The sequence below is a fragment of the Buteo buteo genome, chromosome 12 (genome assembly GCF_964188355.1).
Source record: "Buteo buteo chromosome 12, bButBut1.hap1.1, whole genome shotgun sequence".
NCBI lineage: Eukaryota > Metazoa > Chordata > Aves > Accipitriformes > Accipitridae > Buteo > Buteo buteo.
The window spans coordinates 34,464,197-34,487,523 of record NC_134182.1 but is presented as its reverse complement, the minus strand read 5'-3'; the positions used below and the strand labels follow the sequence as shown (position 1 = coordinate 34,487,523).

General features: G+C 38.9%; 1 protein-coding gene across 1 annotated transcript; it reads right to left on the bottom strand.

The window, feature by feature from the left end:
• Positions 1-438: 438 nt before the first annotated feature.
• On the bottom strand, positions 439-21,302 carry RAB4A (RAB4A, member RAS oncogene family). Its single transcript, XM_075043292.1, has 8 exons — positions 21,083-21,302; positions 12,756-12,836; positions 11,434-11,548; positions 9,844-9,906; positions 8,460-8,614; positions 7,453-7,548; positions 5,241-5,401; positions 439-3,921 (listed from the first exon to the last, which is right to left on the bottom strand). The coding sequence occupies exons 1-7, from the start codon at positions 21,111-21,113 to the stop codon at positions 5,286-5,288; spliced, it is 657 nt and encodes a 218-aa protein (XP_074899393.1). The 5' UTR covers positions 21,114-21,302; the 3' UTR covers positions 439-3,921; positions 5,241-5,285.
• Between the last annotated feature and the right edge of the window lie 2,025 nt (positions 21,303-23,327).

Below are 23,327 nucleotides of genomic sequence, written 5' to 3'. Positions count from 1 at the left end.
GATGTGAGTTGCCTAATAGTGTGGAGAAGTATCTTCCCCTCTGCTTAATGCTTTAAAAAAGCTAAACTTCTGCAGCCACATTCTCTGAGACCTAGACGGGATCCATTTCATCCCTAATCATTAGTGCAGAAAGACACAAGGAAGCAAAGTGCACCTTTGCAGCCATAGAAGACACAGAAGGGAAACAAGGTATTGTTCTTCTCTAACAGGCAGAAGCAGCTGCAGGGCAAAGCTGCCACCAGAGATGGGAATAAGGGCCCTGGCTCCTGGGAAATACACTGAAGCACTCCAGCTCCTTCAGCATCTGCTGCTGCTTTCCCAGCAGTATACTGACTCTGTGTTTTTTCAAGAGCATCTAAGGTTTGTCATGTCATAGACTTCACTTAGCAGGCAAAACTTGTACAAGTAAATAGAATGTGCTGTAAGACACCTAGAAAATCAAGAAAGATTCTTTATTTGGTGCTAGATACAAGCATTAAATGAAATAGTGTAGGCCAACAGACTCATTAAAAGGCAAGACACAGGCTTTAATAAGACATTTAAATCTTGTAAAGGTCTGAACAGCTAAAGCTCCACATCCAATAAATCCTAGGATATAGGTATCCAGTATTATTTCATGTAAAACTCCAAGCCATCTTGCTTTGGTACAGTAAGAATTTTACACTAAAACCATACATAATTTAACCTATTTATTACTTACTGTTTGGGTGAGCTAGGTTTGGTTTGCTGTGTGAACTATAATGCTAAAAAGCTTAAAATCTACTCCAGGGCTATTATTGGCATGATGTTTATTTTTAGAAATAAGAAGCCCTCAGAGGAAAAAAAGTAAACAACATAGCTTGTACTGGTAAGAGCTATTGCTTCCAACAGTATTTCCCTCAGGAGTTGCCATTTTAGAAAGTTTCTTTTTAAAATGTCAGCGAGATATGCAGCATAAAAGGTTGCGATACTACAAAACATGCACATTAACCTGGTTAATGTGTATATAGTAAGAGTATACATTAAAAAAAATGGTAAAAACCTGTCAAAACTCATTATAGTGATACTATTCTTTCCTTCCAGGTAGGAAGGGGGAGAGCTTAAGACAGTTGGTTACAGAAAGAATAAAACTGTGTTTACTGCTTCTTAACCACAGACAGTTGACCAAAATGATCATAAGAACCAAGTATACAAAAGAGGCCAGTCTTGTATGTAAAGGGAAAAGGACAGGAAGAAGTATAAGAAAATCCCTGCCAAACCCCTAAAATTTCTATTTAAAAGCAACAGAATTAAGTAACAGTCCCCCACTCCCTTCAACTGCTACTGTAGTAACGGAAAGAAGTTTTGATCAACCACCACCAACATCACTTCAACTGTTTTAACAGCAACAGGAAAGACCTTTAGCTTTACTTGTGCTATGATGTCACAGCTAGTAAGTGCATGCTTAGTTTCACTTTTGTCAGTGTACCAAGAAAACTGATTAGATTGTGCTAAGGGGGAGGAAACAGACTCCCCAATACCTCATCTCTTCCCAGCATTCCAGAACTGGTTTGGGGTTTTGGAACCAACACTCTCCCCTCCCCATCTCTGGCAGAAACAACACATCCCAGTTAATAATCTGCCATTTGGACTGGTGGAAGAGGCAACTACATCCAACATCTACTTCAGAGGACTTGCTTTCAGAAATTACTTCCAGCTCTGAGTATTGGAAGCCAAAATAAATTGATTGAGGATTAAGACAGGTAAGTTTCTTTGGAGTTCTTGTAAATGCACACTTAAGCTGCTTCAAAAATACACTTTTACCAGGAAGAGAATACTCCTTGGGAATAATTGTTACCAGTTACATAACAAATCCAGTCCTAAACATAACAAGATACATAGGAGAGAGATAAAACATAAAACTCTTTAGATCTAACAGCCTTTTTAAAACTAAACCTAGGCTTTTCAAGTACAAAGCAAACTTAATTCCTTTTAATTCAGAGATGACCTAAGGTATATAGTTTTCAGATAAGCATCCATTTGAACCAAAAACGTCGCAGCAAAGGGAATAGTTTTAAACACAATTCTAATTCCATGAAAGATGGTATACCTTTGTGTAGCATTCTTGCTTTGCTCTTGTGCTTTAACTGCCCTCTAAACTACAGCATCAGTTCTGTTTTCTGGTTTAGTTTTTAAACATGCATTTGACAAATAACCCTTAAATAGAAAAGATTCATATATAGAAAATAATACAGCATGTTTGACCTTGGAATTTCAATACTGGGTTCTGATCAAATTAATTATTTTGTGTCAATTTGCACTTCCAAGGAGACATCCCATTTCTAGTTATACAACTAACTGAGTTAAAACGTCACCAGTGCTTCCCACCAGTGCATGTGAAATTGCCCCACTGAATTGGTTGAATTCAGCTACCTCCAGAAACACTAGCATAGTTCTGCAGCTCCTTATCTGGCAAAGGAAAAGCCACAGGTCTCTTACCTGGTCAGTTGTCATGGCACTGTAAGAGTGATACGCAATACTTGTGGTTTGGTCCTCCCTCCTGGACCCTGTGCAAGTCTCTTCCTCTTCTGTCTCCAGCTGAGGAATGAGGACAGGATTCCTAATCTCTTGCCCCATGCCTCTTCCCCACAATAAAAAAAGGGCAGGAAAGAAAGTCTGAATTGTGTTTTAACATAGGGGGAAAAAAAAAAAAAAATCAGTACCAAGGCTGAAATTCCCCTTCATGAGTTTCACAGGAAGAAAAAACTACTGAAGTAGTATGCTTGGTTTTTTTCCATCACACAAGTCTCCTGGGGGCAATGGGGACAGCATTGCATATAGCAGTGCACTCACATGAAGTTCAAAGGTAGAGCTCCAGCAAGACAGATTAAGTTCCCAATTTTAAAGTCTAATTTTAAAGTTCAAGCTCTTAACTGTACTTTATGAATGTTTCAGAGAAAGAAATTAGTATTTTAGATTTCATACATTCAGTGTATTTTAGAACCACCCATTTGGGTTCAGTTTGTACCTCACCATGTATGCTTCAACAGAGATCATATTTGCACAGCTGATTGCTCTGTTTGTGCTAAGAGGTCAGAATTCCTGCTGTGATAATTCTCCATAAGCCCATGCCCCTGCCCTAGAATTGCAACACACACAGAAGATGCACAGTTCTGTTCACATATACATTCCACCTTCATGATGTCAGTGCTATACAAAACATCAGGACCAAGAAAAAAAAAAATCCAAGTCAGTCAACAGCCATTTGAGAGACTTAAAAAGTATTTTTTCTAAACTTCTGAAATTCGATAAAAGAGCTTCAGAAGTTAAGAACTGTGATAAAACAGGATATGTGAACATCAATAAAAATTACTCTTCCAACTTGACATACTAGTAAACATAAGTATGGGTCCTAAGCATATGTTGAGAATCAGTCATGTCAACAGCTTGTTAGAATGTGGCAAACTAAGTAGGAAAAAATAAAACAACCACCCTTCACTGACAGTGCCAGTGGTTTTATAATCCAGGTCATAAATATAAACTATTGTGCAACAAACAAACATGACAAAGCCTACCTCAGTTAGATTTGTTTATATGATAAAAAAATAAAATATTAAACTGCTTGTAGTGCAACATTCTATCAGCATACATAAGTATACCATGCTTTGTAAATTTACTGTTACATTATTTACAGTATATAGCAATGCTTTAAACTAGAGGTGAAAGAACAAAAATAGGTAATGGAAAATGTTTACATACAGGTATAAGTCTTAATATTGTCCACCAAATTATCAAGTTCGCTTTGCAGACTTTCATGTCATGTGAACATTCCTGCCCCACACCACACGGTACACCTTTCTCTCAGCAGTGGTCTGCTCTGTTTGTAGCTAGTGGAAGGATGTTTTTAAAAACTGCATAGCCTTCAAGCTTTTCTGTTTCTTCAAACACCATTTGCAAGGACAGCTGTAAAATACACAAGAACTCCATCAATTATCTACATCTGATCACTCTGAAAACTCAACACTTGAAATAAGATCAATAAATATGCACTCCTGTAGAGCCATACCAAAGTTGGACTAAAATAATGCCCTTTTCCAGCAGTCTCTTAGTTGAAGGATGATATTTTATAGGAGGAAAATAAGGGAGGAAAGCAGTTCAACAATTCTGATCCATTTATTTAAAATTCTGAGCTTTAATTGGGAGCTAAGCTCCCAGAACACAGAACAAAACAGGAGACTGTAGAATTGTATGCTGCCTTATTTAACGTTCTCTAAAGGTTCTGCTGGTATGCACGGCTCAAACAGATAAAAAATGAATACTGTAAAAATGATGCAGTAACTATGCCTGCAGTACTTGTTTAATTTGATATCACTGTCCTCGTATTACAGAAATAAGGATTAATTATGTCAGAATAATTAACTACACAGGGAGAAAGGGTCACTTACATACTGCAAGGAATTAAGTAAAATCCACGGCTATTGAGAAGTGTCTTAAAGACAACTGTTTATAAGAAAGACTAACCACCAAGCTGTTCTTAGGAGTAGGTTATGTGACTTTTATGTCTCTTCCCCTGCCACTGCTAAAGGGAAAAATCTCACTTTCTCTGAATAATGTCTTTGGAAGACTTTTAGAAGACTGTACACCCCTTCATAGGCTGAAACAGTCCTAGAAGAGCTACTTTAGATGACAACACTGCTTAAGCAGCAACTACTACTCTTCTCTCGTTTACATTTCTGCTCATAGCAGACAGGAATCAGAACGACTTCAGGCTGCTTTTAGGTAGCAGGAAAAAAAAGTCAGTGGAATTTTGAAATCCAGTATTTCCTTTAATTTTCAAGTCTCAGTCTTTAAAATTCCTATTTTCAGAAAAGGCTACATAATAGCTTTGGAGAAAATATTGCACCATATGTTTTGTGAATTTGCATTTCTAGTAATATTTGCCCACGATACAACAGAAATGATTCACCTTCTCTACAGTGCATTAAGTAACTATTAGGGCTATAACGCATTTCAGAAATATAGAATTTTAAAACGTTTTCCACAGCATTACTCAGAGTAAGCAAAGATCTAGAAATACTTCAGTAAGAACACTAGTCTTGCTTTAGGGGGCAGATGGTAGAAGAAAAATCAGAGTATAAAAAAAATAATCCATTCTACTGGGCATTATTTCACTAGATTCTATGTTACTTTACAGGCTAACTGTGAAAAAGCCAAGCACTCAATACAGCACTTATATGAAATATGGTAATTTACCCAACACCCTGAGATTTTTGTAACCTTACCTTCTGTATCTAAAGTAAGTATTTGGGATTTTGTGTTTTGTTTCTTTAACACCCACATTCTTGAGCACTTTCTGCTTGTGCTCTACGTGGTGATCTCAGCTGTCTCAAGGCAGCATCTCCATACTGAATACCTGAGCCCATTCTTTCTGGATCCAATTCTCCTGATGAGAAACAAAACGGTCACAAGAAGATTGATCACGTGTAAATAATACATTCCAGTTTAACTGACAACATTAGATTAAAAAAAAATGCATAATGATATTCTGCTTTAGTTAGAGAGATCTATTGCAATTCTGTTTACTTTTGGGCAATTCCAAACCTGTATCATTTTCTCCTGTAATTTCAACTGTGTGCCCTTAATCATGACAAAGCGGTTTGTCTCCAAGTTAAGCTGCAACAAGAACTGTATTTGCACTAACTGCTTCTAACAAAGGAAATGTTCGAAATGTTTCCTGTGAACACTGTTTAAAAGAGACCTGCTTTCAGAGACTAATGTGCAAAGAAAGGAGTACTGTAGACAACAAGCCAAACAAAAATGGATCAATCTGACAGTAGGACTCCATAAAGCACTGCCCCCAGAGGAAATTATCTCAACGATCTCAACCTTCCCTACTTCTGGTATCCATTTCTGCCTACTCCATTCCCTGTGCCTACAGAAATGTTCTTATGGCTGTATGGTAAACTGGCCAAGATTAGAAGCATTTAGTCTTAAAAAAAACCCCAAAAACCCAAACCACCAACCACCAAACAACAATAAAAAAAGAATCCCTGTGAATAATTCAGATCACTTATTCAGGTTCATCACACACATGTGAGCGCTTTGTAAGTTAGCGGATGACACCACATTGAGGGGACCAGTTGATAGCTCAAGAGTAGGGCTGCCATTCAGGAAAGACCTTGGCTAAGCCAAGGGAACAGGTTAGCAGGAACCTCATGAAATTGAGCAACTACACATACAGAGCTCTGCATCTGTGATGGAACAAGCCCAAGCATTGGTACAGGCTGGGGGCTGACTAGGTAGATAGCAGCAATTGGCTAGCACTGCGACATACTGCCCAGAGGGGCTGTGGAATCTCCATTCCTGGAGCATATAAAAATGTGCCTCAACAAGCCCCAGGCAACTTGCTCTCACTCTGAACCTGAATGTACTTTAAACAGGAGGCTGGACTAGAGACCTCCATAGGTTCTTTCCAGTCTCAATTTTTCCATGATTCAATGCATGTGTGCTGGCACAAAGAAAACAGGAGGACCTCACTGAAAGTAGGACTTACCTCTGTTGTGGTAATACCTCTTTAAATCAGTCATGGCACTACAGTATCATGAGAAACTAGCTATACTTTGCTTTTTGGTTTGGTTTGATTTTTTGTTTGCTTTTTTTTTGTTTTGTTTAAAATTAAAGCTTCTGTTTGCCATTGATTTGATGTAGCAATCAGGAAATTCCTATGAAAATACCATATTCTTTTAATCTAAAAAATTGTGTTTGGCATTCAAAATATGTAATTAGAGTCTGAGACAGACTTTTCAATATAGCCAATACTTAAAACTTTGAAGATATCAAACAGCTAGAATATGAGAGGAAAACTGAAATGCAAATTAGCTGTAATGACACCTAACACTTAGGAGCCTGCCTCCAATAGAAACCTGCCCACTTGCGCTGAGAAGGTTCTGGTATATTTCTAGATCTGCAAAAGTAAAAATGGTTTCAACCAAGAGGCAGGAAGGTCACTTCAAAGAAACATGGTTGCTAGGAAACATCTCTGAAATTTTCAGTATCACTGTTCAAATTCTCTTGACTGTTATTTCCTGCTATGTATGAGAAGCAGGATTAAAAGTTATGTCCGCCCTGATACTAGGTTTTATTTTGCATTGCTAAAGCTGCCTAATGTCAGGCTTGATGTTTGTAGGGACACAGCAACCCACAGAATGCAGAACCTACACCAAGTTAACTGTTAAGGTAAACACTGTGTAAAAACATCCATAATTCACAGCACCCCCCCTTTTAGATATACAGATCTGAATTAGACATCCATTCCTATTAAAACATATGGGAAGCAGGTATAAACCAAATGGGTTATTCTACCACCATGAAATTTTGGTTCTTTGGGTTAATTCTGTTGGAGAACTTCGAATGGCGGTACTTCCATGTGTACTTTTAGTTTTCAAGGGAAAAAATAAACCCCAAAACATTAAAAGAAAATAAATCTCAATTTACCTGATTCAATTTTATTGAGTATTTTTCTTGCACACTGTACAAAGGCCTCTTCAACATTTTCCCCCGTTAGTGCACTTGTTTCCAAGAACATCAGCTCTGCATTTGACACCAGAAAAACAAACAATCTCAAAACAAGTCTGGAATATCTGATGTAGTAATTCAAAGCATTAAAGCTAGGAACAATAAAAATTTTCTTAAGGAGAACTATTGTCAAATAGTATGGTTGGGAAAAATCAGCTTTTGATGGCAAAACCACAAAAAACTTCCTCTGGAATTTATACATTAACCCTAGAAAGTTGGGATCCAAAGATAATAACCCAGGCTGTGCATGAAACCAAAGAACTTCACATAGTCACCCATTAATATAAAGTTATATGCAAAAGGACAGCCATTAGCCATAGTTGGTAGAAAAGACTATTTATAAAAGCAAAACCAGATTTTACTGATGGCAGGACTGCAGCACAGAAGCTCAGACTGAGAGTGGCTTTAGCTGCAACAGAAATGTGTCCTCAGATGGGAAACTCTGAATGCTACAGACTAGGTAGCAGTCCTCTGGATCCATGCCATGCACTGAACTCAGTTTCCCATGAGTAAAACTCACTGCTTCCAACTGCAGCACACCCCATCCAACCTTGCCTATGATCTATAGATTCTATAAGATGCTGAAAACTAGGAAATCATGCTCTTCATTTTCTCCTCAGTCCTTTAGAGGCAAGGCAATACCTGAAGTTGTATTACATTCCCTAGGGAATATATCTCCACATAAAAGGTATTCTTTAAGTAGCAGCTGCGACTGAAAGAATCACTGGTAATAAGACTTAAATAGTACATGTAGTTTTCACTGCAGGCACTGTCCTCTCTCTCTGCCTCATGTACTGACAGAAGTTTCTTCTCTGTAGATACTTGACAAGGTACAGTGGCCAAAGTACTCCCTAACTGCACAAAAATTAAATTATTTTAAGTATTAAGTATCTTTGAATGCTACATGAAGATTTTGTACTACTTACCGTTTTCTTGTGCAAACCGGGATGCTTCTAAAAAAGTAACTTCACGATCTGCATCAAGATCCTTTTTGTTTCCACAGAGTATTATCACAATATTTTGACTTGCTAACATTCTTGCATCCGTCAACCAATTAGTAAGCGCATTGTAGGTTTCCCGACTATGTAGAAAATGACATCCTTTATTAGAACACACTCAGTTCTCATGAACAGATCACCAAACTAAAACTCAGAAGGCAAATCTCTATTTGCGGCAAACAACAAATTGCTGCTAGTCAGGCAAGTCACCTACACATCTCAGTATGCCAGCTATGAACTGAGAAGAGTATCAAGTTCCTTCATGAAACTATTTAAAAGCTTCAAGTTTTTCAAAAGCAAAACTAAATCAACCACAAAATATAATTAAATACACACAATTCTAGAATACCCTGTTAATGTGAAAAGCTAAAATTTTAAGCACTAATCTAGTTTCAGCCTTTTGCATATGAAATTTTGGGGTAACAAAATGAGTTATTGTTTAACATGGAATTCAACTGATACTTAAGTTTCAGGTGAGATTGTAAGAATTTACTAAACTTGTGGAGAATCACATTCCTGAACTTTCACATTTGTGTCAAGACCAATAATACCGCAGGGAGTTACCCTGCACACACCATTAGTCATTGTAGTGGTGGTCACAGATAAAGCCTTCAAGCGGTAAGACTGACATATGAGTCCAACTGACCTTAAGCACAAACCACAGATTTCAAAGACTGCTCAGAGGAGAACAGTCCACTCACAGGACAAAAAGCAACAGATCTAGTGAATCATCATTAATCAACACAAAACTTATCTGACAAATATCCATCAACGGTGGCCAGGAAAAAAAGTGGAAATGTGTAATGGTAAGGTATTCCTATTGGCTGCCTATAATGTTAAAATGTTAAAAGATGCAGAGACGAACAGAATTTTGGGCTATAGTTAAGGAATTTGTAGGTAGACCTAGCTTCTCCAGAGGATCACCTGTTACACCAGCATACTAATAAGCAGTTTCCACAGACAGGGGTGTACCACCTTGGTTAAAAGTGACTAAAGTCTGCTCTTAGTGTCTGTTGCAAGGTTTCCTGAGCCAGTGGTTGCATGTAGTCCACCATGATTACAACAGCTACTGGTGGGCCAATTCCCATGTATTTGTCTAATCCTTTGAGATTGTTTACATTTATGACATTCACAATATCTCATGTAAGCAAGTTCCAAAACTTACATATGCACTAAACCAGAAGTACTTTTTATACTTATTTTCTTTTCTTCCTGCTCATTTTCCATCAGAGGATTAGGTACTTGGGGAGGAATCATTATGCATTAATTGTATCTGGTAGTCTATAAGCAAAAGAGTTGCTAGCTTTCTTACCTGGTTATATCATAGACAAGCAAAGCACCTGCAGCTCCTCTATAGTAACTCCTTGTTACAGACCTGAAATAGAATTACAGATGTACATTTCTGCAATATCTTCATTGTTTCAAATCTGGGTTAATATAATGCAATCTATATTATGGAACTGAATTCTCATTTACATATTTAAAATAAAATGTGGTTTTTAGATTATCAGCTGTGCAGCAGCACACTATTTACAACTAGACTTTTGATGAAGCACTTTCACTAAATATAGCTGTACAGGGATTCTCAAAGTCCCTTATGACCTGTGTGCTGCTGAAGCTACACATATCATCATACTATATGGCCTGATACAGAACTGGGAGCTGATGGTGACATCTGTGGCATGAAAACAGCATAATTAACTTATGTTTGAACTCTCAGCAGTGAGAACGACCAAAGTAGCTGTAACTGAACAATTTAAGACTCCTTAAGTTGAAGAGGAGGAGGCAAGGAAAGCAAAGAAAAGCATCCTTCAAAAGGTAGAGGAAGAAGAGAAAAACTGCTAAGTACGCAGAAGTGTGATCAGCCTTAAAAAAAAAGAATCAGATAGATTACAAAAAGCAACAAGAAAAAAAGGACCTGCAAGCCTGTTAACACTTTGAACTTGAAAGAGCAGAATTTGCACAAGCCTCTGAAAGTACAGAGCCTCCAAGCTCCTCAGAATCCCAGGATATTTGGCCAACACACTGAAGAGATCTCATTAACAGAGACTACACAGCACTACCCAGCTTTACCTAGTCACGGATGTATCCAAAGAACTTGTCTAACAGAGGACATTTACCTGGATTGCTGCCCATTACTCAGACTTCTACCACCATGCTCACCTTTGTTAACCACTGGCCCACCCCTCCCAAACCAAAGAAACCTCCCCCACACAACCCCCCCAAAAATAAAAAATTATGTCCTATTTGACAGTGAACATACTTAGGAATCCATTAGTTCTTTAGTGAGTTTGATCTATGCCTCAGATGTATGACACAGCTAAAATACAGCATTAAAAGTACATTGGTGGTTCTAAGCCAACAAATAAATTACTCTTTCTTTAATAAACTTAAGAGATCTCAGACTTTCTAGAAGTGTATTTAGCCAAGTGAACTTGACAACTGATCCCCCCCCCAATAAAATAATATTATACTATGAAATTGTTCTCACGCAGATTTTGAACAGCTTACAACTTCCTGGCATTTACTTATTCCAAACAATAGAAAGTCTTCTAAACACAGAGTTAAGCACACATAGTTAAAAACCTATTCTGAGTTTGGCTGGTGAACAAACTTTTAGCCAAATATTCTACTTGTATACCTTAACTATCACAGAAAATACCCAATGAAAGAAAGGGCAGAACCTCTGATCCTGCACGGCAGCATTGCTTTATTGAAATCAACATTTATCTATGTCACTATGTCCAAATTGGAAGATCTGGCCTAGTTAATAATATGAAACTGGACAAACAATTCCACTGACCAAGAAACTAAGCCTATTTATAAGCAGGGATAAATAATACCCAACACCCACAGCAACAATTTCATAACAAACACTTAAGAAAATGATTGAAAAGGGTACCTGAATCTCTCTTGTCCTGCTGTATCCCATATCTGCAATTTTACATATTTTCCACCAACATTTATGATCTTTGAACCAAATTCCACTCCTATAGTATGATTTGAGTCATCTTTGACTACAAAAAGAGAAATAAAACCAGACTTACTTGGAGAATATTTAGAGTGAATAATTAGTTTTTACATAATCCAATTTAGGTATTATCAAAACTCCTCAGTGTTCAAATTACAAACTACTTCCTGAACCATCAAATTCAGTGCCACTCATAAGTCTACTGCCACCATGCAGAAATAAACATTCTTACAATTTCTGAACAGCTTATTCAATTCAAAATTACTACTAGAAAGGCCCTGCCTTAATCAAATCATTCCCAGTTCACATTCATAAACACCAAGATAACTTTTGTATGCCTTTTCTTCCCCAACTGTGTTTTCTAATACTTTGATGCAATTTAAAATTAAAATTCATGGAAAAGTGCAGAACACAAAAAGACACAGTCTTGCCCATAAATAAGCAAGAGCTACTTCTTTAAAGCACAAAGTTAAGATACTTGCTCTGTGTACACTGTCGATATCAAAGATTCTCAGCAATATACAACTGCCCTTACTAGAAACAAGGTCAGGGCTCAAGTTCAATCATAGAACCATGCTATGTTCCTTAGTGATTACACATTACTAGCCTAGAGCTATTCCTCAAGAGATAAGGTGAATTACTGTTTGGTTAAGAAAGATAACAGTCACCTTAGATTTACAAAGGTTTCTAAATGCATATTATCTTTGTTTAATCATGATGATAAATGCACTACCCGACAGGAAATTTTCTTTTATATCATCTGTTCATCTCTAAATAACATTTACAATGGAGTCTCTACCAGTATTTATCATAGAACACTGTCCTTAAAGAACACGAAGTATCTATGTATTTAGAGACTACAGGCTTTCTAAATCTACTCAAGCAATTCAACTTTTCTTTTATCTGCTCAGTATTTTAGAAAAAAGATCCAAGTCTCTACTATATATCTAGGGAAGCTTATAGCTGCAAGATATAATTCTTAAAAATGTAAGTCTGTATTTTCATCAACATCCCTTTATATTTATTTGAGTGTAATAGCGAATACTGCTCAATATCAGGCTTTTGATCAGAGGCAAACAGTGAGCAATACAGATTTACAGCATGGTTCTGAACATAATTCTCAGTCAAAATCTTAATCTATATAAATAAGAGAATTACTGGAACTTCCATACAAATGATAGATACTTATGTAGGCAGAGCCTTCATCTGTGGTAAAGCAATGGAGAACTCTTACTGCGCTGACATGTACTTACATTTCTTTTCAATAAACTGGTGTAGTAAACAGGATTTTCCAGTTCCAGCATTTCCTATGACCAAGAACTTAAACAGGAAATCTGAAGAGTCAAAGACAAAAAAAAAAATCCCAAAGCTAAATTTTAGTATGCACTCATATTTTTGTCACAAGTCCAAGTACACAAGCCAGCTATTCTCTACTAGCTGTTATTCCAAAGAGAAGGGAATAGATGACAAAATTAGCAAAATAACAATAAATCTGAAGAATAACCCAATGTAGTCAATAGTGATGTTGCAAAGTAAGAGCTAAGAATGTTATTTGTTTATGGCGATACAAGAATGACAAGAAGAGATGGAAATGGCTGAATTTGAATTCAGTTAAAATAGGCTGAATTACAGGCATATGGCTGGCATGTATTCCAGCAACCTGTTTTAAGAGTAAGCTATTAACTATAGTCAGTACAAATGTCCTATATAATGATGCCGCTTCTTAAAATCTATGGTTTTGTACTTTTAAGAATTTTTAAAAATTTTATTTTATTCATATTCATTTGAACTTCTCTACATTAACTGCTTAATACTCATACTTTGTTTTAATACTTGTAAAGCTGGAACAACTACAGTATTTTTCTACAAAATTTACAGGCAAGAAATAATTTTTATTCTGGGATGCCTGCTTTCACATTTCCTCCATGTGGCAAATTAAGAAACAGGTACTTCTGGCACTTTACCTATTTATGAGCCATTTACATTAGTGTTCATTAGTAATTCAAGATTTATGGTCCATTTGTATTGCTTTAACAGTTACATATAATGCTCTAATACTACCTCCCCAGATCTGCTTTCAGTTTGGCTAAAGACTGAAGAGAGCTTCCTTGTCTTACCACTCTCAAACATATGCACTGATAAACTGTGATTAGAAAGTTTACAACTGCTTCCCCCAATATATAGCCATCAAGGCAACCTTTACAGATTGTGCAAGATTCAGTATTTATTCTTATACCAGCAGCAGCTTTTTTTACAGTCATCTTTACCACTTTATTGCACAGCTTCTTATAAATATAGCAGGTCTCTAGAAGACATCAGGTAAGCATGCAGTGAAAAGGATTAAGTTTGCAATATCAACAAAAATAAAAACTTAACATCAGTTTCATTAACAGGGTTCAGAGCTGCCAAATGGGTTACACAGATATTGGCCGAGGGGGTGGCAGAATAAAAAAATTAATAAAACTATGTTAAGCAAGTCAAAGCACTGATACATTACTCTGTCAGAACTTTGAGTCTTTAGTTTTACAAATTGAATTTAACATGCACACAAATCTCCATGCTCACTCCCTTTACGCAGGAATTGTTATTTGTTACGTTACATCATAAACAAGCCCTAGCAACAGTAAAAGCAATAAGCAAGTTTCTCATATGGTAAGAAAATTCCCCCTGTTGAGAAGTCAGTAGCAAAACAGAGGAGTATGAGCCCTGAGAATGTCCACCATCCGTTGTCTTCACCTGTCTTCCAAATTTTATTCATATCTAAAATGAGGTAGTGTTTTACTGAGGATTTTTCTTTTTTACATTTTACCTTTGCATGATTTTTCTTGTTTCAAATGTTGTAACAGGCTTGGTATAGATTCTGTATTCTACCCTCCTCAGAAAGAGACTGCTGTTTCGTGCTCACAAATATGACCATTTACACACTTGAGACATTCTGTTCCAAACGCCTCTTATTCTTCCCGCCCCCACCCAGCTGCTCATGCTTTCTGGGCAAAAAAAATAGTTACAAAAAGGATTTTACTTCAGGTTGTGAAAATCTTGCATGTTATCTCCTGTAAAGAAGGGCCCTTCATGTCACCTCAACTGCAAAACACGCTGAAGCTGAGAATGCTTTATTCTAGCAAATCTTCACCGTTAGAATGAAATGTAGGTATCATAAATAGCCCCAAAGTGTTAGGTTAAGAAAAAATTCATCTCTAAAAGAAAGCCAAGTTCTCCTTTTATGGTCCAAATACCACTAGTTATCTGCCTTGTGTACCTTTTTGTATATTTAAACTACTGTGGGTGTGTGTAATCTCACTGTTTTTACCACTTTCAGAGAGTTCCTCAAAATGCGAGATGTTCTGAGACATAGTCAGAATTAAAATAATCTGTTTCTGGTCTCTGCAGTTTTTCCAAAAATAAATCTGAAATCCAGTTAAAACTGGTTCTCCTATGTATCTGGTGAATGCTGTTTGTCAGATTTTTCATGTTAAAAACTACAACATTTAAGTCCGCCTTCCTTTTTTCCATGGAAGACTCCTATTATTGACAGTAGTATAACAGCTACAGTAAAACTAAACCAGGAAAAGAATAAAACCAAAACTGTATTCCTACACTAATTTGCTCTCTGATTTTAAGCACTGGTTGTTAAATGTGGTTCATGAACCCATACTGCTACAACCCCAAAAACCATGCTGAACAGCAAATTTAACACACTGCTCCGTTCTGTGCAGACAGGCTGCAGGCCAGCGAGAGATTTGAGAGAATGGTGTTCCTGTCAGGGACTGATCTGGAATAGCTTCAGAACAGCAGTGTATTTTTCCAGAGGTGTTTTACGTTGAGGTGTTTTATATTTTGCTCTGAAAGCAAGAGCAATATTTGGGGATTTTATATTAATGTTTTCACACTGATAACATTCTATCAGCACTTTATAATAGACTCCCAATTCCTATCAAGATTCTATTGTGCCAGACAACTTTAAAAGGGTGTCTTTCCTACAAATAAATCACTTAGATGCCAATTCAATACCTGCTTACTTTGTAGACAAAAAATATATTTCCCTCTGGCAAAATAGCAAACAATTTTTCTAAGGTGAAACTTTAAACTGCAGTTACAATTCACTTGTTTACAGTATGAAAGTAAGAGAAATGTGTTTTATTCTACCATAGAACGGAAATATCAAAGTCTTTTAATAAAAAAATCAAAACCTTTCTGCACTAAAGGCTGCAGCAATGTTTCCAAACACATGTAGACTCGTAGAGTAAACAACACTTTCAAGTTACATTCACAAATGTAACTGTGCTTCTATCAGTTTAAATGCCAATTTTATGTAAATTGTTCAAAATAGCAAAAGGCTTTTAGGCTTACGTTAACAGTTTATCCACAAGCACTGGATAACACATTTCAGAAAATATGGAATACTTTGCACATTTAATCAACTGCAAGGAAGGACAAGAAAAGGGATTTGCCAATGCTAAAAATCACAAATATACATATTTAACAAATTTTTAGGTTCACAGCCTAGCATATTAGTGAGTAAGGTAATACCAGGTAAGAACAGGGAGAACATTTTTCATTTTGTTATTCTGGATCTTCCTTCTTATAATGTCATTCTGTATGATAAGAGGAACCACATGAATTACATTTTTATAACTTATTTTATTGCTTGATTTAGGACATGAAATATCTTCTCTTTGAACTGTACAGATGTATCTGAAAATTTAGCACAGTTCAGAAACACAGAAACTGAATGAGATTGGACAGATAGCTTCTTTCAGCCCAACTGTAACATCACTGTGTACTCACACTCGGGAAGAACTTTTATATATTAATTATTTGCAATTTCACCCAACACAACTCCTATTCTGGTGTTTGCGCTACTGCTTAATTGCTCTAGTTTTTTTTTTTTTGTGTCCTCTTCCCAGAAGAGTTAAGTCACTTCATTTCATAGGCTTTTTTTTTTTTTTTTTTTTTGCGACTGACAAAGCAGCTCTGAGCTCCAACATTCCAGTTAGCTGCCAAGGCTGTCACCCTAGAGAAGTTTTTCTTTTGAATTTTGTTATTCCTCCTTCATGGGAAAGCTGAAAAGCAGCATCATTCAGATGTTACAAATGCTTGCTACCATGCTGGCTACTGAAAAGGTCTAGAAAAGTTAAAGTACTGTGCCTGTAAATAAGATCATTATATACAGAAAGGATTTAGGACGAAAACTGAACTCTGTGCCAAAAGGAAAAAGGGTTACAAGACATGCACTAGAGAAAGCATAAAGAGATGAAAGATAGCATAGCATGGCTGTTAAAGGAAATAAGGCAATATAAAGAATCAACTTACTCCCCTCTGCGAGCTACATGCATCACCTGATCCCAAACTGGGTAGGGGGTACAGGGAACAAAACTTATTTTCTAGCATAAGGGAAAAGGTGTGGCTCCACCCCCAAGATGCACCAGCAGCTAAACTACGTGGTTGGGGGGTGGGTGGGAAGGAGGGGGAGCTGAGGGGAAGGGAGAAGGGAGACAATTGTGGGCTTTGACTCAAGTACCAGCAAAACCACATGGCTGATGTGGAAACCATCTCCAGACATCCAACCTCCTCCTTTGACTGAAGTTTATGCCAGCAGAAGGAACAATTGAACAGCTTCTGAGCTATTGCAGCTTGGTCTTTAAAATGTAATGAGAATTAAATTGTTTCTTATATGCTTGCTAATACAGAAGGGGGGGGGGGGAAGACCCAATTATATCCTCATTCTCAACTCAGTCTTCTTCCAACTCCTTGATAAAGAGTAGAACTTATATTCACTAAGGCTGACCCTTTGGAAACTCTCTCATTCACACCCTAAAAAAAAGAGTCTTCTAGTAGTTAGACATCTTCTATTTTGCAGAAGTCTGCATAAGGAGAGAGTGTTCTGAAGCATTTCTACTGGCATATGCTGCCTCTAAATGAGAGAAAAGAAGAGCTATTCTCCCTGCTTACTCCTTTCTCTAGCAGTAAGAGTTAACAAGACAAACAGGTAGAACAGATAAACCTGGCTCTATTCCAATCTGCATAACGAACACTTGGAATAGGGAAGATCTTCTTCCTTACAAGCAAAAGAGCTATGCCCTCTAAACAATAAAATCAATTTGAAATAAACTGAAGGCCAGGGTGATAAATGCAGAGGCCATCAGATAAGTGGAAGGGGATGGGATGGGGAGAAAAGGATGAATCAAATTGTCCAGATGAAAAAGGAGTATTTTTGAATGGACAAAAAGACTATCTATTCTCTGACGATGACAGAGATCTATACACTTATGTGACCAGACTGGGAATAGTAGATATTGGAGCAGAAAACACAGGGAAGTAGGTACTGAAGAGATTTGACTGGAATCTTACATATCACATTTACTCAACGGTAGTACAACCTTTTTCCATCTTTCTACTATTTAAAATCCAAAGGCTGTTTTGCATTTACCCATTAAGGCTAAGCTATTTTTATGTCAGTCTATGTCTACGATAACACAAAGCCATGTACACTTTGCACTCGGAAGCAGGAGAAGGCATGTGTTGTTACATAGTAACTATATACAGAGAGGCCATTGCATCTCAGAAAACTCGAGTTAAAATAATTTTTCTATAAGAGATTTGTTTCCAATGTTATAAAATAAACTTTGTCAAGAATGACCCTCCTCTCCCAAAAGCAGCAGTAAAATGTTCTTTCTAAGCTTAGACTCAAAATTCATGGAGTTTTCTTGTATTCGTGATTGTTTTGGTTTTGGCACTTTGTAAGGGAAATAAATTGATCACATAGGAAACAGATAAACAGATTAGAAAGCTAAGAACAGAAGATATACAACTGATGAAATAGATCTATAGGAGAGAAAATATGCATTGCGAACAGGGAATTTAGAGCCAAGACTGTAAGAGGCTACAGACCTCGGTTTGAAAAGAGGGAAGAGACAGGAATGACAGTAAGGTACAGAAACAGTAGGGAAAACTGGGTGAACAGAAAAGCTTCAAAGCAGACAGAATTTGACACAGAGAAAAGAACTCAGGGAGGAAAAAAAAATCCCACAACAGGAAGAGACACATAAATTAACTGAGGTGTATAATGAAGTATGATAGGCAGAAAGGACAGACCACAGGAAAGGCTCTTTATTTCTCATGGATTGAGAAAAATATCAACAAAAATACCCCCCCTTTCAAAGGGAAGATAAAATGAAACCTCACAGCAAAATTAGTCACATAGAAGTCAGACAGCAAAATGACATAAAAAAAACCCCAAACAAAACCACCAAGCACTTTCCTGAGCCTCTCTCTATGGGATGAAAAGCTTGAGGTTACATAATTAGAATGGGTCATAATCCAGGCGGTAAGAAGAAAAATCCAATTCATGAATAAGCATTTACAAGGGCAGAAGCTACAGGGATACCAGCACTGAGGCAATACAGTGGCCACTGATCTCAGTCACCAGGGGGATACTGCCCTAATAATTCCATCATCCTTGACAATCACTGTAACAGCTGGTCAGAAACAAACCATGCTTTGTTAGGACAGTGAGCACATTAAATCCCAGAGAGTTCATCCAGCACAGAAGATCCACAATTTTATCACATCATACTGTTTACTTTGAACTGTCAATTGGGCTGCTACATATGTGGACAGGACACTGCAAAATTAGATACTGATTACTGTTATGGTCAGAGATAGTATAGCCATTGTTAAATTTTATGTTATAACTTAGTTTTTGTTCTTCTATCTACTCTAAACCTTGACATTCTCAATTATTCTAGCTTCAAATTTTTGTAGCATATGTATGAATAAAACAAACACTGAAGCTCAAAAGAGAGATACACCAAACAAGAATTAAGCAAATAGAAGGAAATACCCACAACTGCAAAACTTCAATTTTAAGGGCTTGTTTTCTAGGACACCAAAACAATCTGTAAGTATCAACAGCTATAGTGGGCTTACAATCGATATTTTGTGTCTCTGGCACAATGCAAAAAAAGTTGTAATGTACTTCTTTAAGATACAATCATCTATTTAGCTTGCTTACTATTACAGCATCAAAAGAGGAGCACTGCTGAAAGTCCCTCTGTCATCTCTGGTTGTCTACCAACCCATTTGCTTAGAGACCACTAATCCCACTACAGGCACAGCCAAAGCAATCCCAGTTCTTCAACACAAGAGTTCAGAGCATGAAGAATTAATCCAAACTCAAATCTAGATTTACAAAGCAGACCCCTCTGGTTTCTACATATAGGTTTTACATGCTCCAAGAAAGTATGGAAAAAAGAAGCAGGGTCTTAAAATCCTAAGGTTTGCACTTCAAGGGCTGCCCCACAGTCTTGCCTCATTTTGCCCCTTAGTTCTGTGCATTTGCTGTACACTGAAGCACTGACAAGTGGGACAAAACATCTTAAGCACTGATGACTAGGGAATTGAAAATAAACTGAATTACGTAGCAGAAACAATTGGGTCAGCCTACTAGTAAGAACTCCTGATGCCCATGCCAGCCTCCCTCACAGTTAGCAGAGTTGTTGTGTCCAATTTTGCTTTAATTATCCAAACTATTCCTTATTTTCAAGACTCTGCTCTAAGAGCAAGAGGATGCAAGTCCAGCTCTAAAGTCTGAACAGCTAACGAATATAAGATGTTGCAACAGAAAAAAACTAGAAAACGTCAAGTGAAAGGGTTTGTCACAGTATTCAATTCTGATCTTACTCTCCAACAACCTACCACATTTGGCTTTGAATACATTTACATGTATGATGGCATTTTTATACTACAAAATATTACAGAACTGTATGTTATGGGAAGGGGAGAAAAACGAAATTGATTCAAGCTGAGTAGTTTCAAGCAAAGTTATAAAGAAGAGAAATGAATACTTATTCAGTTGCTTCCCACCTCCTCCACCTAGCCAGCAATACTAGCAGCAACACTAGCTCTGCTTACTTTTTCAGCTCCTCACTTCTCTTTGAAGTGAAGATACATTGTGTCAGTGCCTGCACTCCGACTTACTCCTTCAGGTGTTCTTCTACCAGCAGTAGTTAGACATCCATGCCAACACAGGGACGTACGAACATACTCACTGATCTTCCCCCTCCCCAACTCACTCTCACAATCAGTTCTTTTTGATGCTTGCACACCTAAGACAACAGGACCGAAATCCTAACTTGCCCCTCAAAAGAACACAACTCCAATGACAGATACGTGCAGCTTCTCCCAGAGGACACACACCGCAACTTTCCTTCCGAATTCACTTAACAAGTAGCTCCCTCGCCTAGATTTCACTTACGTTTCGAGTCAACACCTCCACACCACGAAAGATAATTCTGAACGCTCGCTGCCATGTCAGCCCGGGCAACAAAGGCAGCTGCAGCGCACGCAGCTCACAAGAACAGGCAAAAAAAGACAAGCACACCTGACCCGGGGCAGACACACCCGCCTCAGCCCGCAGAACCGCCGCCTGCAACCGCGCTCCTCGCCCCACACCGCCTCAGACCCCGCTCCGCCGCCGCCTCCCCACTCCTCAGGAGGTGACTGCCCGGGCCCCGGCCCGCTCCCCCGGAGGTGGCGAGGGGGGAGAAAGAAGAGGAGGGTTCCCACCCCCGGTTCCTACCGTACGTCTCGGACATGGCAGTCTGCGACATTTCAGGGGCGTCACCCGCCCGGGGACCGCTGCTGACCGGCGGAGGCTCGCGGCCCGGCAGAGCCGAGCGGGCCGGGAGGGAAGCGGACAGGCCACCGGCGCCCCGGCCCGCCTCAGCCCCCGCCGCCAACGGCCGCAGCTGCGCACGCGCGCCCGAGCCGCCTCGCCCTCGGCCGGCGGCGGCGGGAGTGGGGCGGGGTGGAGCGTAAGCCCCGCCTCCCCGCGCAGGCGCGGCGGGCTGGCGGCCGGAGGCCCCGCCTCCCCCCCTCCCGCGCAGTGGCCGTCACCAAAACACGGCGCACGTGCAGGGCTGTGGAGCCGTTGGGGCGAGGGCGCGAGCGCGGCCTGCGTGACCCCACGCACGCACGTACGCACGCACGCCACACCCCGCCCCGGGCCAAGGCGGGAAGGGGCTGTGAGGTGCGCGGCCATGGCGGCTGTCTGCGCGTTCACAAAAACCTCCCTCATCCAGAAGTAGCCCCTGCCGCTCTGATGTCTGCCTTGGGCAGTTGGCGGTGTTTGTGCGATTAAGAAGTTGCCCTCCGCTCTTCCTGGAAGGGACAGCAGCTGGGGAGGCGGCTGCAGGGAGCGGGGCGCTTCGTGAGGAATAGTTCCTCAATTCTGGCACGTTTTGATTGTCTCGAATCTGAGCTGATTCCAGGTGACTTTCCTGCTAGTGAGCACGCAAACGTTTCTTCCCTGGTGCAGAACCTCCCTGTCACAGTCCCTCCTGGAAACTGTATCCCACTGTCCACCTTTAGTCCTAAATGTCTACCCCAGATTCTTTGAAATACCATCCATGTCGCCTGTCCCCCAGTTGCCAGCATTTCTGCCAAAGGCTGAGCTTTTTGCTGCAAATTGCTTTGAGGGACATGGTATCTATAAGCTAACAGACAGGGACTTGGGCTTTTTTTTTTTGCAGAGCTCCTGACTTCACCATTGCTTTTCTTAGCTCCGAGATAAACCCCAAGGAAAGTCAGATTGTTGAATAAACTTCCTGAGTGCAATAGCAGCTCATTTATATTATTCTTTATCTGATGTGTTATTAACTCCCCTGTGATACTAGTTAGTCTGGCAGCAAGGAGCACTAAGACTCCACCACAGCAGCCTGTCCATCTTTTCCTTCCCCAGACCATACTTCCTTATGTGTCCTCTGCATTCTCCTTTCTGCCAGTCCTTTTAAAAATTCCACTTCCGTCATTTCTGGCTTTTTAATCTTGTTGCTCACAACTTCCCATTCTTTCTACTTCTCCATGGTCTCCCAAGCTGTAGGAAAAACTGCCTCAGCCCATCCCAGCCACCTCTTCACCGTGTCTTTTGCTGGACAGAGGTCAGCTTTTAAGTTCCCATCTCTAATCAGTGAAACAATACACACTGAGCCAGCACCAAGAACCCCTCAGAGAATCTGCTGATTATTCTTCATGTTGTGGAGAGATATAGGCAAAGAAACTTGCTACAGTTTTCAAAGAACCAACTACTTAATGAATTCATAGTATTAACAGTAATTAGAGGTTGTATACACAGGTTCCCAAAGTTATCATAGTCCTGATGCACAGAGGATATTGAGGTCTAAAATGTCACACCTGAGCATTTCTCTGGGGTATCTGCTCTCCAGAACACTGGAGGAAGCTGAGGGGTCTTCACGTGAGCTGAATGGATCCCAGTACACCACAGACGAGAGCTTTGTGGCTGAAAGCTGTCCCCCAAAATGGTACATTTTCAGGCTTAGGTTGGGCCTTAAAGAAGTTTGGTGTAACGCCACCAAATCCCTGATAGATGTTAGTTATTTTTGCTCCAAAAAAAAAAAACAACCCCAAAAACAAAACCCAAAATTCAAAAAATCCCAACCAAAAGTGTTAGCAAAAAAATCCCCAAAGATCAGTTAACACAGAATTAGACAGATTTTACTAGATTACTGAAAATATGTCATGCTATATCAATAAGAGAACATGGAGATTTAGACACCTTGCACTGTATAAGCAGTACTTTAGGCTAAGAGACAAATTAGTCTTGTCAGATCTTGTTTTTTATTATGAGTATCTTGCAAGATGAGCTTGCTTATATGGAGGTTATAATTTGATAAATATGTCACTGTGCTAATGCCAACTCCTCTGCCTCCAACCACTGCCAATTAGTTTACATGCACATGCCAATAAAATACATTAAAACTGTAAAGCTCTCTATAAAAGCTATTAGTAATACTGAAGAGGAAAAG

Bases quoted from the DNA above. Each gene is read 5' to 3' on its own strand.
- RAB4A (XM_075043292.1), bottom strand. From the start codon at position 21,113: ATGTCGCAGACTGCCATGTCCGAGACGTACG. The intron at 12,837-21,082 runs GTAGGAACCGGG...TTGACTCTTCAG, and splicing joins TGCCATGTCCGAGACGTACG to ATTTCCTGTTTAAGTTCTTG. The intron at 11,549-12,755 runs GTAAGTACATGT...CTCTTTTTGTAG, and splicing joins CCAGTTTATTGAAAAGAAAT to TCAAAGATGACTCAAATCAT.